This window comes from Pipistrellus hanaki, assembly GCF_964339955.1.
Source record: "Pipistrellus hanaki genome assembly, chromosome: 14".
Lineage (NCBI taxonomy): Eukaryota > Metazoa > Chordata > Mammalia > Chiroptera > Vespertilionidae > Pipistrellus > Pipistrellus hanaki.
In genome coordinates this window covers 47,332,159-47,349,490 of record NC_140516.1, presented here as the reverse complement: position 1 = coordinate 47,349,490, position 17,332 = coordinate 47,332,159, and the positions used below count along the sequence as shown (strand labels likewise).

At 36.4% G+C, this 17,332-nt stretch overlaps 1 protein-coding gene across 1 annotated transcript in view; it reads right to left on the bottom strand.

Annotated features, from left to right (window-relative positions):
- ATRNL1 (attractin like 1) overlaps window positions 1-17,332 on the bottom strand; it is a 408,799-nt gene that overhangs the window by 292,337 nt on the left and 99,130 nt on the right. The window contains exons 19-20 of the mRNA XM_084903569.1: window positions 8,449-8,586; window positions 2,800-2,893 (exon numbers count right to left, since the gene is read on the bottom strand). Coding sequence (XP_084759695.1) covers window positions 2,800-2,893; window positions 8,449-8,586 — 232 coding nt within the window. The remainder of the gene's footprint in view (window positions 1-2,799; window positions 2,894-8,448; window positions 8,587-17,332) is intronic.

The window sequence follows — 17,332 nt, the reverse complement described above, 5'->3', positions numbered from 1 at the left end:
GCACTCCTTCAATTCTTTTTTCATCCCATTTCATTAAATAAACTATTGAACACTGGGATTACGCTCTTCATGCAATGGTCCCCAAAGAATTTCATTGCAATAAAGGATACAGGCAAATACAAAGATGATGCAAGGGACAGATTAACAAATAGGAAGAGAACCAATTTCAGTTTGGAAAAATACTCAAGAATATGTGATGCCCAACTACATGCTCCAAGCTGAGCAGAAATTATCTTGAGAAGTGCTGATAAGCATCTCAAATCACTAATGTACGAAATTAGTGTATGTTGGCTTGTGTCTCCACCGCTAGCTTGAAAAATACTTTAAGCAAAAACCCTGTGTTATTAATCTTCATTAATAGTGCCAAGCAGTCATTTAATCATTGTTTGCTGAGATGAATAACTAGCCTTGCTTTCTAACAAGAGCATTTTGTAAGCGCGCGATAGGAAATAACTGCTTTAGGGATAATGGCCCTATCTTTCCTTGTCGTACACTCAAAAGCTAAATAAATAAAACAAAAAATTAATGAAATTGTATCTACAAAATACTCTTTAAAACTTAGTGGTCCAGCTGAAACCGGTTTGGCTCAGTGGATAGAGCATTGGCCTGCGGACTGAAGGGTCCCAGGTCCGATTCCGGTCAAGTGCATGTACCTTGGTTGCGGGCGCATCCCCGGTGGGGGGTATGCAAGAGGCAGCTGGTCGATGTTTCTCTCTCATCGATGTTTCCAACTCTCTATCCCTCTCTGTTCCTCTCTGCAAAAAAATCAATAAAATATAAAATAAAAAAATTAGTGGTCCAATTTTCCCTCTGCTTATAAAAACTCATGCGGTACATAAGAACTAGGGTAAATGTAATCCCATCATTCAGAGCTAAATAATTTACTTTTCAGTATTTCACACATATGCCAAACCCTGCAACTCCGTATATCTAAACTTATAAACCCATAAGTTCAATGAATTAACATGCTGCTTTCTCATCTGGAGAAAAAATACAATAATATGTTATTAAAGTGCTACATCGCGTCAGAGATAATAATTATTGTGGATGGCTATATCATTGATGCAGAAGTGCAGCACAAATTGAAAATGTCAGTGCTCATCTTCATGATGGGATCTCAGAACAAAAATAGAACACTTGTTGCTTATGATCAGGACCAGTTACATAATTCATGGCGGAGGGGGCTGAGAGGAAAGCAAAGAGTAGTGTAAAATGAAAACGCAGGACTCTTGTTAAAAACTTATTAAGAATTTCGATATGGCCTGGCCAGCATGGCTCAGTGATTGAATGTCAACCTATGAACCGGGAGGTCACAGGTGAGATTCACGGTCTGGAACATGCACTGGTTTCAGGCTTGATCCCCAATAGGGGGTGTGCAGGAGGCAGCCGATCCATGAGTCTCTCATCATGGATGTTTCTCTATCTCCCTCTCCTTGTTTCTCTGAAATTAATAAAAATATATTTAAAACAAAAAGAATTTCAATACGGCATCAGCAGAGCATTACAGCACGCATGACGGCCTTGGGAGCACGAAGCCCTGTGCAGATGCAGAGGCCACATGCCCCTGAGGTGGGCTCTGCTTAGAGCAGGCAGCTGTGAAGTGCCTGAGGCACCCTTTTTTCACAGAGCACAGGACTCTGACTGCATCCCATTGGTAATGAGGCCACAATCGCCTTCCTTAACAAGAACTCTCCTATAATCTTATGCTCTGGCCCAGAGTCTATGGAGAAGAAATAAAATTGGTTCTGCTCATCTTTTCTGAACTTGAAAACCTTCGATACCACAGTAACTAGTCAAAGACATAATCATCTAACTTAAAATGTTGGGGATAATTCTTCAGCTAAAAATATATTTCTTCTCAATAAAAACAAAATAATCATTTTCTTTGGTTAATAGACTTCTTTCAGTATAATTTTTATACATTCCTAGTTTTGGAAAATCTTTTATTAATGTTTTATAACTATATTATAGTTGCCATTTATGGTTTGTGTCAAATATAGTGCATTTAACCTATAATCTATAATATAAACATAAATATAGTGCATTTAACCTATAATCTATAATATAAACATAAACATATAATTTTGAAGTATATTAATATAATATAAATTCATTATATTAATATAATACAAATTCATATAAATTTGAAGTATATATATATATATATATACTTCAAAATTATAGACACATTTTTAATGTATGATGTATATTATGAATAAAAAGGAAAAACATGAAACGATTGCTTCTTAAAGTTATCTGGTGGAGGGGAATAAATATTGAGAAAACAATTAAATTATAAAATAACCATTCATAAAACTACTGGGAGCATAGTAACAACAAAAGTTTCTGTCTACTGACATAGAGGGGAAAAGATGAGTAGAAGAAACCATTTAAAAGGCTTAAAGGATTACAAATATCAGTATTAACAAGATTCAAAAGGAAGTTATAAAACATTGAATTTTAATTATTTAATGAGATACAAAGGAAATTTATAAAGATACAATGCAGATTTTACATATAACATAAGTTTTCCAGAAAAAAAAATAAGAATGTTTCTTCTTTTTAGAGATATAAAAATACAAACATAGTCTATGGACTCTGTTTTAAATCCTCCCCAAAACTGTCATTTTCAAAGGCTTAAATTTTTATTAGAATTGATAGGACCCAGGTAAACACAGCTTACAATAATACTGGTCACTTAACTAGCACAACACTCAACTTAAAAAGGGGAAAAGCTACAAAAATTAGTTCTTCAGCACAAATTCAACCCACAAAAGTTCCAAAACCCTCTTTACTCACAGTTGGCACTGGTCACCTTTTATCCCTTTGGTGGTGCAGAAGCATTTTCCCGTGTGCATGTGGCAGATGTTCGCATGGCCGCTGCATGTACAAGCTGCAAAGTCAAACCAAAATGGTAAAACCAAAATGGTACTGAACGTTCTCCATCACAAGCGTGCAGCACATTTCCGGGAAGATTTCATATCATGGATGTTCCCTTGCCATCCAAAAACGAGCGGTTACTACATAAGCCATTTTTTTAAGTTAAAGGGGAGTAAATTCGCTTATTTTAAATGTTTGTGAAACTCTTTTAGGTCCTTAGGGTACATATGGATCTGAGTTTTTCCTCACTCTTCTTTGTGTTTTCCACTTGTACGTGGGATATCTACGCAGTGAAATGGTCTCAAACAGCACAAGAGCTGTGGAGTCAAGCAGACTGGCTTCAAAAGGTGCATCTGTAATCCCTAGACATGTGCTCTGGGAAATGTATGTTTACCTCTCTACCCTTAGTTTCTCCATCTGCAAAAGGAATAAGGACACTAGCCCCAAGGATTTACGTGAGAATTAAATGAGGGAATGTATTTTAAAATACCTAACACATATCAAGCACTTAATAAATGCATTATCTCCACTACTCTTTCTGCAACAATAAAAACAGGTATCTTTTGATACAAAAAAAAAAAAAAAAGCATGTCTATTTACTTGCCCCCAATATCATCCTTTTACACTTCTGAGATCATTCCTCAGTTTAGCTCTCCATAACTAATTGAAACATACCAGAGCGTAAGAGTTCAACACAGTGGATTTGGTTCGCATGAACTTATTTCATTTCCTACTTTGAATTTCTTGTTAAAGAGCAGAGGTCGAGTCATTTAGGACACAGACCTCACACGTGATTGTGCCCAATAGCCAAAGACTTGGAAGGTGCTAGTGACTACATGTCCCCTCCTCCTTTTCATCATGAGAGCAGCATTCAAATACCGGCCCCCACGTTCTCTGACACCGATGCTATCACATATCGGATCTGTTAGCATTTCTAGGCACCTAGTCATCCTCCCGTCCAGAGACAGACTCTATCTTCGGTGCCCATGCCACTAGCCCCTTTAAAACCCTTTCATGAGAAAACAATGTGTTCCTAGGCAGTTGAGCCATTCTATTGACAAAAATGAAATAATATGGTCTGATCCTAATTCACATACAAATATAAAACTCATCGGCTTTGATTAAAGTGTAAAGTATTTTAGAACACTAAGTTTCTTGCTAACTGTTTCAGATTATTTCCTTTAAAAAATCAACAATTAATATAAATACACATACCCCTACACACAGAAAAATAAATTCACATTAGGTAGATTTTTAAGAACCTGTTTTCTTTGTCTAGAAGAAATTTCTACATAAAAGTGAGTTTTTCTTCATAATGAATATTTGAATCAATCAGCACAGTTTTCCTTTAGAATTGTAGCATTAACTATGGAAACACAAGCGTGAGAATGGACAGAAATGAATGACAAGGTATAGAAATGCAAGGAAGGGAAAAAAAAGATCATCAAGCAATAGCAGGACGTGGACATGGAGATACACTGATACATGTATGCAACTTCATAAGCAGTGAATGAAAGTCCCATGATATCTCCTCATGTTAACTTGCAGTGTTTCATATTAATACTGCCCTGTAACTGGAGAGCATTATGCTAAGTGAAATAAGCCAGTCAGAGAAAGACAAATATCACATGATCTCACTCATTTGTGGAATATAATGAACAACATAAACTGATGAACAAAAACAGATCCAGAGACAGAGAAGCATCAATCAGACCGTCAAACAGCTGAGGGAAGGTACAGGAGGGTGAGGATAAGGGGGAGAGATCAATCTAAGGACTTGTGTGCATGCATATAAACCTAACTAATAGACACGGACAACAGGGGGGTGAAGACATGGGGGAGAGGGGCACAATGGGGCAATAAGGACACATATGTAATACCTTAATCAATAAAGAAAAAAAACATACTGCCCCCTGTATTCAGAACTTCACTAAAAACATCATGTACATTAATAATTTAAAACTTGGATGAACCTTTTATTTATCCTTTAAGGCAGTACTGGAAATAGTTAATACAGAGGTTTTTTTTTTTTTTAAAGAATTATCATTGTATAGGAGCTTTAATAATTCCTGAGACAAAAAAAAAATTGTATTAAAAGTCCTCTTAGTGTGAGTTCATTTTGAGAGAACTCCCTTGTGGTGCTGCACTTCAGGCTCAAATGGCACAAATGTATTTTAAATTCAATTGTTTAAAATGTATGCTTCATGACAGTGTTGAAATTGTTCTGTTGTTGTCAGCATGTGGGGTTCTCTTTTTATGCTGAATAAGCACCTATGAAATCATCATGCAGTGGCCTTTTGCTTGGTGAATTTTACATGACGATTTTATAGCCAAGACATACACAAGAGGGCCATTATGTGGTCACACGATATTTCTGTTCCAATATAAAGTTGAAATATCAACTTATAACCAAAACTAAACAACAAACGGGGGAAATGATATAAAATGATATAAGGGTTATTCAACTCTGCTAAAAGTTCTAGTCAAAGTTGACTTTAAGTTGGGATGGAAAGTAGAAGTCTGAGCCAATCACAAACGGGGAGGGGGATTTGAGGAAGGGAGTGGGTGTCAGCACGGTGCTAGCCTCAGCCATGGCCAAGTTTCCCAGTCCCCAAAGGTTCGAGGACTGTGTCTCTAGCAGTTCTTCTAAAGGCCTCTAGTAGGAAGAGTCACAATCCACATCTTCCAGTGTCCAAAGCAAAGGTCATCCTGAAATACCTGACCCAGTGTCAGGGTCAAAGTTCACATAGGCTCATTCTTCTCCTCGTAATTCCTTCTGTGAGAACCCAAAGGATGAAGGAACTTGAAAAGATGAAGCACAGAAAACCTAGAGCATCTGAGAGGAGTACTTCACCGAGGAAAACAAAGGATTTCAAAATAAGTACAGAGGGAGGACAACCTAGCTAAAAATATCAGAGCGAGAGATTCAAATCAAAATGACAATTCAGTACCATCTCACACCTGTCAGAATAGCTATCATCAAAAAATCCACAAAGGACACAGGCTGGCCAGGATATGGAGAAAAAGGAACCCTCATGCACTGCTGGTGGAAATGCAGATGGGTGCAGCCACTGTGGAGAACAGCCTGGAGTTTCCTCAAAACAATTAAAAATGGAACTCCCATGTGACCTACTAATTCCACTTCTAGGAATATATCACAAGAAGTCAGAAACACCAATCAGAAAAGGTAGATGCACCCCTATGTTCACAGAAGCACAATTTACAATAGCTAGGATTTGGAGACAGCCTAACTGCCCAACAGCAGATGAGTGGATTAAAAAAACAGTGGTACATCTACACAATGGAATACTATGCTGCCATAAAAAAGAAAGAACTCTTACCATTCGCAACAGCATGGGTGGACATGGAGAGCATTATGCTAAGTGAAATAAGCCAGTCGAAGAAAGATAAATACATATGATCTCACTCATTTGTGGAATATAATGATCAACATACACTGATGAACAAAAACAGATCCAGAGACAGAGAAGCATAGATCAGATGCTCAAAACCTCAGAGGGAAGGCAGGGAAGGATAAGAGATCAATCAAAGAACTTGTATGCATGCACATAAGCAAAACCAATGGACACAGACAGTAGGGGGATGAGGGCATGTGCTGGGGGGGAGAGGGGAGTGATGGGGGAGAGATAATATGTAATACAATAAAACAATAAAGATTTTGATTTTTTAAAAACATATCAGAGCAGCTATGCAATGGAGTTTCTTTTTAATCAAACAGTTCTCCATGATTTGAAAAGGTTTTATTGGTTTCTTAATATGATTAAATTCATATAAAAATGCTATTCTGGGCAGAATCTTTGTGGAAAGGATAACTTCATGGTTATGCCATATTCTAAATATGTGTGTAATTATGTAATTGTTCATTTAATGGCCTCTTTCTGGGATATATAAAACCTCAGGTTGGCTTTTCTCTGACACACAGCATGATAATGTGTGCTGAGAAAATGCAAACTTTTAATTTTGTTCTGTCAAAACAACTAATAAAACCAAGATTTCCATGTCAAGTGATTTTCATTTATCTACATCTCTAGATTATTCAGGTCACTGCTCCCAGTTTGAGAGAATTAAACTTCTTACTTTTTATTAGAAAATGCTCAAATTCATTTGCTTATAAATTTTCTGCTTCTATGAACAATCTGCAATATGTGAGAAGAGTTTAATAAGAAAAAGAATCCCCCATCCTAGTAAAGAGAAAGAAAAGTTAGTCTTCCTTTTTACTATCCTCTAGCCTCAGAGAATACCTGTGCCATAGCCTAGCGTGTTTATTGAGGCATTAAACATGTCTGTAACAGTCAGCTATGGACAGATATCCTTAAGCTGCTGTAGTCTGAGCAGTTTTATTGCCTGGAAGGATGAGCCCATCATGCCCCATGTTTCTTAACTCTGGGTGCAATTCGAGTCACTTGCGAAGCCTTTAAAAAGAACCAGTGCCCAAGAATCACCCTACAACCCAACCCAGACACTGACTTCATTCTTTTAGGGAATGTCCAGACATCCATATTTGTTACAAGATGCCCAGGTAGTTTCAATATGAAGGTAGTGTTAAAAATTATATCTACACCAAGATAAAGCCCAAATCTCTCCTTAAAGATTCTTCATTATTTCATAGTCAGCAACTGAGACCTTTCTGTGGGAATTATATAGGCAGTCTCCATTTAGAAAAGGAGATAAATAATCTAAGGGACAAAGATCAATCTAGAGATAAAAAGGATTACCAAAAAATATCACAACATAACAGGAAAATTTTTAAGGAAAGACCAAAACTTCTTTTAAATGTAGGAGGAAAGAGGCAGCAGAATAGAGAGGAAAACAGAGAAAAGTAGGACTGAGGGAAGGAAAATGTGAAGATAACAGCATCCTTAAATGTTCTCCTCATGTGCGGCAGTTCCTATTACATGTGCCTAAACTACAAATGATCTCACTTGATCTTTACAACAACCCAATGAAGTATTATCATCTCCCTTCACATCTGAGGACAAGGAGGCACTGGGGGTGACGGTAATGAGCCGTCATATATTAAAACAGTGGTAGAGTTTGGATTTCATCCCAGGATTGATTCCAAACACGTTCTCTACACATTATGTCATCCTATCACCATGTCCAAAAATGCCCCACCAATCTTACCTGATATCAGGCATACACAAACCCTTAATTATTTTATTGCTAAAGTCAAAGTGGTAAGTTACAATTAAAAACAGTCAGTAATGATTACTTTTGAATAGAGAGGTTACAGGCCATTTTTAACTTAATTTATTTGATAAATTTCATATAATGAACATGAATTCATTTTGAAATAACAAAAGTGAAAATTTTAAAGTATATCACAGAATTACAATATCATATATTACTTTCCAAAATATTGACAGGATGAAAAAAATTCCTTTTTAAAAAACATATTTTTCACAATAGGTATATTTCTCAATTTTCTTTTCTCTATTACACACATGCACAAACACACACACACACACACACACACCCACACACACACCCACACACACACACACACGCGCGCGCGCACGCACACTGAAGTGAATAAAAATGAATTACCTGTGCATTGCCCTCCATTGGTGGGATCTCCATAATAGCCTGGCATGCAGTCCTGACACTGCTTTCCTGTGGTCAGATTTTTACACTGCTCGCACACATTGTTATTGATGCAAGTGCTGTGTCCATTACACTGGCAAGCTAAAGAGGAAAAAAATATATACATCTATATAACAATACCAAGTATTATATAAAGACAAAGAATTTGTTTTAGAAATCTGAATGTTAGCAAAGTCCAATGGACATTTCCCAAATTGTTTTAATATATAATGTATGTGGCTCAAAATATCAATGCAGAACAATTATACAATAAATTCTTAGAAATGTTGCCTGATCCTCTGTAAAATGTGCGAGTTAGAGATAAATTGAAACATAAAAGTTATAGCTAAGCAGGGAATACTTTTAAACATATTCCCAAAAGATTCATGTGAATATTGTCTATGAAGTTACATAAACAAAAGTCTGAATAATATGGCTTTGATTAAAAGTGTTAAAATTCACCTTAATTACATTTACAAATAATAACAAAGAATTGATTAATATAGAAAATTGTGTGGTAATAGGTTCTTACTTCAAGTACATATAAATGTGGAAGATCAGCAAAAATAGTACTTTTAAATTATTTTGCATACATTTTTAGCTTCTTTGTGCAAGAAAAGGTTCAAGAGCTAATTGAAAACCTATGTGAATGTGAACTGACAGAATCAGATTTAAAGCATGAGTGTTTTTGTTTCCATAATATGAGATTCATTATGTTTTCATATTAATATTGTACTAGGAACCTTTAGTGACTCTTTGGAGGGTAATACTGACTTCGTTTGGTAACTGTCTAAACATCCTCGACATTGTCATCTTCATAATCATTTTCATCACGAATTCAACTGAAACAGCATTAACTGAGCTCTCTCTCACTTTAGGCAGGAAAGCCACTATTTGGGTGATTCCGACTGTTTGACGGAAGCATGTATTCTGATTAGTCAGTTTACATATTGCATCGGTTTTAAAATATTATAAATACCATCTCACTGTCATATAGCATACTGGGTGATATACATGAAGTATACCTTTAATCCTCACAACAATTCTATGTAGAAGGTACTATTTCAAGGCCATTTCTAAGATAAGGAAGCCTGGGAGGCTAAGCAATTACCCCAATCACACAGCTAATCAATGGCAGAAAGAAATACAGAATCAGATGTATGAGTCAAAAGACCAGACATTAAACACTATACTTCTTCTATGTGAAAAATTTGAAAATGAGAGGGAAGTCCCCAGAATCTAGCATAATGGCATCAACATCCCTTAACATCAGAGTGAAGAAATACACCCACATAAAGAGTAAAAAAAAAACCTATATATTACAAAATTTTTCAGAGGCACAACTATTGTTACACAGCATTGAAATGGCATGGAGTCATCATGGAAAATGTTAAATAATCTTCACCATCCTTTAATGAAGTTAAGAAAAGTTCTAGCGTTCAACTTTTATCATCATATATCACATTATAAAACAAGAGAAAGTTTCATAACAAAGGAAAATATTAATGGCAAATTAAGTAACAAAGATACAAAACATTATGTTTAAAATGGCTACAGTTTTGTTTTTAAAGGTATAAATATGCCTATAGAAAAGTTAATGTGGTTATCTTAGTTTAGTAAATATTTCTGCACCATCCATTTTCTAAAATACATTCATATTACTTTTATAATCAGGAACAATAATATTAACTTTGATTTTTTAACATTGTGCTTGAAAGTTTAAAGTACTGTTTCCAGGAAAATTTTATGTAAAACCAATAAGGCAAATTCACTCATGTAAAAACAAAACTTACTGAGTGCTCACTATGTGTGAAGCATTACCTGAGAAAAATCAAAATAAGAGATGGGTTGCTTTAGGTGTTTTATGAAACTCCTGGCCACGTTTTTTTTGTTTTGTTTTGTTTTGTTTTTTCATCAGAAAGACAAATCCTTTAACTACTGAGTAAGAGGGTAAATGTAGCAACTGCATGTCATCCTCACAGATTCCCACTGAAATAATAAGGAAAACTTGCCAGCAAAAACAAAAGTCTGGGGACGGTAACAGCTACACAAATAAAACTAGGAAGTAGGAACTTGTGATCCCTCTGGAAGTTGAAAAAGGATGCTTAGTATGATGCACTCACTGCCCCTTTCCGAAAGGGAGACGTGCTGAAGGCAGATGTGTGCCCTGCGCCAATCAAGAAGCATAATTACTGGTATGCCTCCATACAGCAGCTGGGAGGTGAGCTACAAGGATGTCTAATGTTTGTGTCATGAACTACCACACAGAGAGCTGGTATGTTTAGATCTAACTGCAAGCTAAACTTCCAGAAAAAAAGAACGGTCATTGCCATAGCTTGTAATTAATACAGTAGCAAAGGCAAAGGAGACGACCCATCAAAGAAAACAGGATGCAAGAGACAGTCCCTGGCATAGAATCCAAAGTAAGAAATTAAGAAAACAATTTCACCGAAACCGGTTTGGCTCAGTGGATAGAGCGTCGGTCTGTGGACTGAAAGGTCCCAGGTTCAATTCCGGTCAAGGGCATGTACATTGGTTGCAGGCACATCCCCGGTAGGGGGTGTGCAGGAGGCAGGTGGTCGATGTTTCTCTCTCATCGACGTTTCTAGCTCTCTATCTCTCTCCCTTACTCTCTGTGGAAAATCAATAAAATATATATTTTTTTTTAAAAGAAAGAAAAGAAAAACAATTTCATTTACAATAGCATCGGGAAGAATGAAATACTTAGAAATATTTAGCCAAAGAAATGTAAGACTTGTATGTTAAAAACTACAAAACATTGTTGAAATACATTAATATAAAGATATTCTGTATTCACAGATTAGAAGATTTAATAGTATTATGATACCAATTCATTCCAATTGATCTATAAATTTAATGCAATATTTATCAAATTCCAACAGACTTTTTTTTATAAGAAGAGCCTAAAATTCATATTAAATTACAAAGGACTAAAACTAGTCAAAACAATTTTGAAAAAGATCAAAACTAAAATATTGACATTTCACCATTTTGAAACATACTCCAAAGATACAGTAATCAAACCAGTGTGATACTGGCATATGCACAGACATAGAGATGACTGCAACAGAATTAGGTCCAGAAATAGCCCCATGTATCTATGGTCAATTGATTTTCAACAAGGGTGCCAAGACCATGAAATGGGGAACATTAATAGTCTTTTCAGTAAATGGTTCTAGAGTAACTTGACATCCACATGCAAAAAGAATGAATTTGAACCCATATAAAATACAATTTATAACAATAAACTAAATATGGATCAAAGACAAAGAGCTAAAATTATTTTTAAAAGTTACAAAAAATATAGATGTAAATCTTCATTTCTTTGGATTAGGTGGCAGTTTCTTAGATATGACACCAAAAGCATAAATAACCTAAAAAAATATATAGACATATTGGACACCAAAATCCTATATAATAAAAAGTTAATATGCAAATCGACTAAATGGCAGAACAACCCATTGCTATGACATGCACTGACCAACAAAGGGAAGACGCTCAACACAGGAACTGCCCCCTAGTAGTCAGTACACTCTCACAGGGGGCATGCCACTCAGCTAGAAGCTGGGCTCACAGCTGGCGAGCGCAGCAGCAGTGGTGGAAGCCTCCTTCACCTCCACAGCAGTGTTAAGGGCCCCTCAGGGGATGTCCACCTGCCGGCTTCGGCCCACTCCCCAAGGTCCTGGACTACGAGAGGATGCAGGCCGGGCTGAGGGACCCATCTTCCCTCTCCCCCATCTACCTAGTGCAAAAATGTCATGCACAGGGACTCAAGTAAATAAATATAAACTTTGTGTCTCAAAGGACACCATCAAGAAATTGAAGAGACAACTCATAGTACAGGAGAAAATATTTAAGATCATATCTAGAATATATAAATAACAATATTCTTCAATTAAAAAAAAATGTTCGAATGAACATAGGGTTCTAATAGACATTTCCCAAAGAAGATCTATGAATAACTAATAAGTACATTTAAAAAAAGCATCATTAATCATAAGGGAATGGAAATTCAGAAGCACAATAAGTTAGCACGTCACACCTACTAGGAGGATAATAATAAAAATAATGGACATTAACCAGTGTAGGTGAGGAGAGAATAACTAGAACACTCATACACTTCTGCTGGTGAGGTAAAATGGTGCAGTAGCCTGGAAAACTTCCTGGCAATTCCCCAAACTGTTAAATGTAGATTATCATATGACCTAAATTTCCACTCCTAGGTAGAAACAAAAAAAAAAAAACGTGTCCACATAAAACTTATTAAAAATGCTCATAGTGGCATCATTCACAACAGCAAGAAAAGTGGAAATAAGCCAAGGATCTATCAACTGATGAACATACAAACATGAGTAATGTAACTGAATATTATTCAACCATAAACATAAGTAAGGGACTGATATATGCTATATAATTGATGAACCTTAAAAATAGATGTTAAGGGAAAGAAGCCAGACACCAAAGAAAATACAAGATTTCATTTAGATGAAATGTCCAAAACAGACAAATACACAAAGAAAAAAAAGCTAATTAGTAGTTCTTTAGAGGGAAAGTAGTGGCTGTTAAAGGGGATGGTTTTTTTTTTTTTTTTTGGGGGGGGGGGATATTAAAATGTTCTGTAACTATGCCGAAACCAGTTTGGCTCAATGGATAGAGTGTCAGCCTGCAGACTCAAGGGTTCTGGGTTAGATTCCGGTCAAGGGCATGTACCTGGGTTGTGGGAACATCCCCAGTAGGGGGTGTGCAGGAGGCAGCTGATCGATGTTACTCTCTCATCAATGTTTCTAGCTTTCTATCCCTCTCCCTTCCTCTCTGTAAAAAATCAATAAAATATATATTTTTTAAAATGTTCTGTAACTATATGATGATTATAGTTGCACTCCTACTGATTATATTAAAAAATGAATTCTATACTTCAAAATGGTGGATTTTATGACATATTAGTGCCCCGGTACATAGATTTGTGCATAGTGAAAGAAAATTAATTAGAAGGTGGCCAGTGGGGTAGGATTGGGTAAGATGGGCCAGACACACTCTGGAGCCATGGTCCCTCCCCAGCCAGCCACCCCTGGGGCAGCATCGTGGCTCGAAGGGTATATGCAGATTAACAGGGTCTCTCCAGCAGGTGGGGTCCCTTGGCCTGGCCTACGGGGATCTGGCCAAAACTGGCTCTCCAACATCCATAGAGGGATCCCAGATTGTGAGAAGGCAGTTCTTAGATGATGCACCCTGGAATCAGGCTCCATCCTGTCTGGTCCAGGGGTGCATCCCCCGAGAACCACCACTCCCAAGTCACTGCAGCTCAGCAGCTCCTGTGTTGAGTGTCTGCCCTCTGGTGGTCATTGCATGTAATAGCTAATGGTTGGATAGACAGACTGACTGACTGTGTGTGTGTGTGTGTGTGTGTGTGTGTGTGTGTATATATATATATATATATATATATATATATATAATGTCAATTAACAACAAGCAAAATAGTACTAATTATATGAGCTGAAAATAATTTGCACAAATTTTTGCCATCTCTATATGCACAACATTCATAATGTTATGCTACCCTAGTTCTCATTTTTAAAAAGTGTGATTTTCTCCACCTTTTGTACATGGTCTGGCATCAAGATTTTTTTAGAACAACAGAAGTAAGTGATGAGGTAAAAATCCTGGCTTAGATCTCAAGTAGTAGACATATTCTGCTCTCTGCCTGGAATTCTAGTCTAAGAATCCCGTGCAGAGAAGTCGCGCCTATGCTGTGAGAGGATGAAAGTCAAGGACATTGCAAAAAGGTAATTTGCAGCTGAGAACCCTAGTTCAACCTCTGGACATGTGCGTGAAGCATCTGGGACCATCCAAAACCAGTCAAACTGCCAGGTAGCTGTAGCCACATGAGAAAAACCAGGAGAAAGAAGAAATGTCTAGCAGAAATCAGCAAAAATAGATGGCATAGAATCATGAATAAAACTGCTTTAACACACTGCATTTGGGTGCAATGTTAATAATAATAAAGAACTAAAACAAATTTAAGAGGAAACTGGAAACAAAGAAAGAATTAGTGAGTTGAAATGTCGATCAAAGAAGTTCCAGGAAATAAAACATAGGGAAGTCAGTAAAAAAGACTAGGAACAGTGAAAAAGCCTAGCATTAGTGATCTCCTAGAAATGAAGAACCAAGTGACACAATGGACATATGCAGTATCTAACGAGTGAATGGCAGAACAGTTACAAAAATTATGAAAACTATGAAGCCACAGAGTAAATAAGCCATACAACTCACAATCCCAATAAAAAATAAAACTGACACTAAGGTACATTATATTAAAATTATTGGCATCCAAAAACTAAGAAAGGGAAAAAAACACCTTAAAAACGTCAACGGGAGGAAAAAGACATATTGATGTTAAAGATAAACAAAAAGCTGATAAATTCTTAAGAGAAATGGAGAAAGCTGGAAGAAAAGGAAATTATATCATCAAAGCACTGAAAAAGATATACCTGTCAACTTGGGATGCTATTTCCGATAAAGAATATCCTTCAAATATGAAGATATATATATATATATATATATATATATATATATATATATATATATATGGTAAAAATATTTTTCATATCTATGAGAGCTATTATAACTTGATTCCATAATCGAAAAACACAGTATTTAAGTTAAAGTTCATCAAGCTAAAGAAATATTATAGCAAAAGGAAATTTAGATCTCTATTAAAAAAAAAATGAAAATCACAGGAAATGGTCAACATATAAGTTAGTAAAAAGATTTTTATCATTTCTTTATAAGAAAACTTTAAAGCAAAAATGATAATGTATGGTTACTATGGAGAAGTAAAATATATGTCAATAATTACACAAAGGACAGGAAAAAGCAAATGGAATTACACTATTGTAATATTCTTACCTTATACATGAAGTAGTATAATACTGATTCAAGGTAGACTGTGATAAGATAAAGGTGACTATTACAATCACTACAGCAGTCACTAAAAAAAACACAAAAGAGGTATAGCTAAAAATCCAATGAAAGTGATAAAAAATGGACTTAAAAAACACTCAATTCATCTAAAAAAAAAAAGGCAAAAGGAAGAACAAACAACAAAGAGAAAAATAAAGAAAAAAATTTTAAATCAATACCTTAATGGTATGAATTAAACTCAGTAATATCAATATTATGTTAAATCTTAATTGACTAACACTCTGATAAAGGACAGTGACTGTCAAACTAGATTTTTTTAAAACAAAACAAAAATAGTCAAGACCTATTGACTGTTTAGAAGAGGTTAATTGTAAAAATAACAACCACACTAATAGAAGCGTTCAGAATTAATCGCTTGACCTCTAATGGTAAACAACAAGAAAACTAAAGGAAACGTCCGAAGCAACTAGTTGCGAACATCACAGGAAGCTCAGGAGTGGCATGCCCGAGAAAAGGAAAACAAAACACGCGTGTCCAGCTTGCCACCTGGAGCAGATCAGCGTGTGTGGCTCAGGGAGGGAAACCCAAGCAAAGGCCAGAGATCTGATTTAGTTGAGGAAGCGTAGACCAGAGTTCAGAGAGGCCGTGGTGGCTAGAATTTGTGGAACAAAATACCACAGGCGAGAGATGTACACAGCAATCTGCAGAGGGGACTGCATCTCTGACTGAATAACTGAACATGATGGAAACTCCATGAAGCTGGAAAAAGAACTGGCAGAAAACAACTCCCACAGGACGAGGAAGAGTTTTCACGGCCACTAGTCTGAGTAGGGAACCTCTTAATGCAAAGAGCATTGAGCAGAGACCACTCAGAGGCACTGTCCTCATGGAAACGAATTCACGCTGGACTTGGAGCTGCTGTGCACAAGTCCTAACAAACCTTAAAAGCAATTTTGGAATTGATCATACAGATCCCTGTGATGTAACTGCATGCCAGAAAAAAGTTCAACACACTAAAAGAAATAAAGCAAAATTTAGTAATAAACTGCAAAAGTCACAATGTCCAGGATACCAAACAACATAACGGAGCTGGAAATTTTGACCCATATTCAGTAAACACACACACACACACACACACACACCAATAGAAACAGACAAAGAAATAGCACAGGGATGGAACGAGCAGAGAAATTTTAAAACAATTATTAAGAGAATTATCCATATACTCAAGAATACAGAGAAAGAGAGAAATGTGAAATATAAAATGACTAAAATACAATTTCTAAAGATGAAAACTAAAACATAAAAAATAAATTCAATGGGGAAAGAATAGTCTTTTCAACAAATGGTGCTGGGAGACATAGATACTCTGACAAAAGAATTACGTTCCTTTCTCACAACACGTTTAAGAAGTCACTTGGCCCTAGCTAGCAGGGCTCAATTAGCTGGAGCGCCATCCCATACACCAAGTGATGGTAATGGCTCCATTCCTGTCAGGGCACACACCCAGGCTGCAGGTTCAAACTTGTTTGGGTGAGTGGGAGAGGCAACCAACCAATGTTTCTCTCTCCTCTCTTTTCTCTTCTCTCTCTCTATATATATCTCTCTCCTTCTTTTCCTCCCCCCACCACAATAAAATGAAATAAAAACATGGTAGTCATTTTTCTTTAAGTAATTCAAAACTGGTCAGAGACCAAATGCAAAAGCTAAAGCTATTAAACTCTTAAAAAGAAAACATAGGCATAAATCTTTGGAATCTTATATTATGCACTAGAGGCCTGGTGGATGAAAATTCATGCACTGGATGGGGACGAGGGGGTCCCCTCAGCCTGGCCTGAACCTTCTCACAGTCCGGGAGTTCTCAGGGGATGTCCTACTGACGGCTTAGGCTCACTCCCTCTTGGAG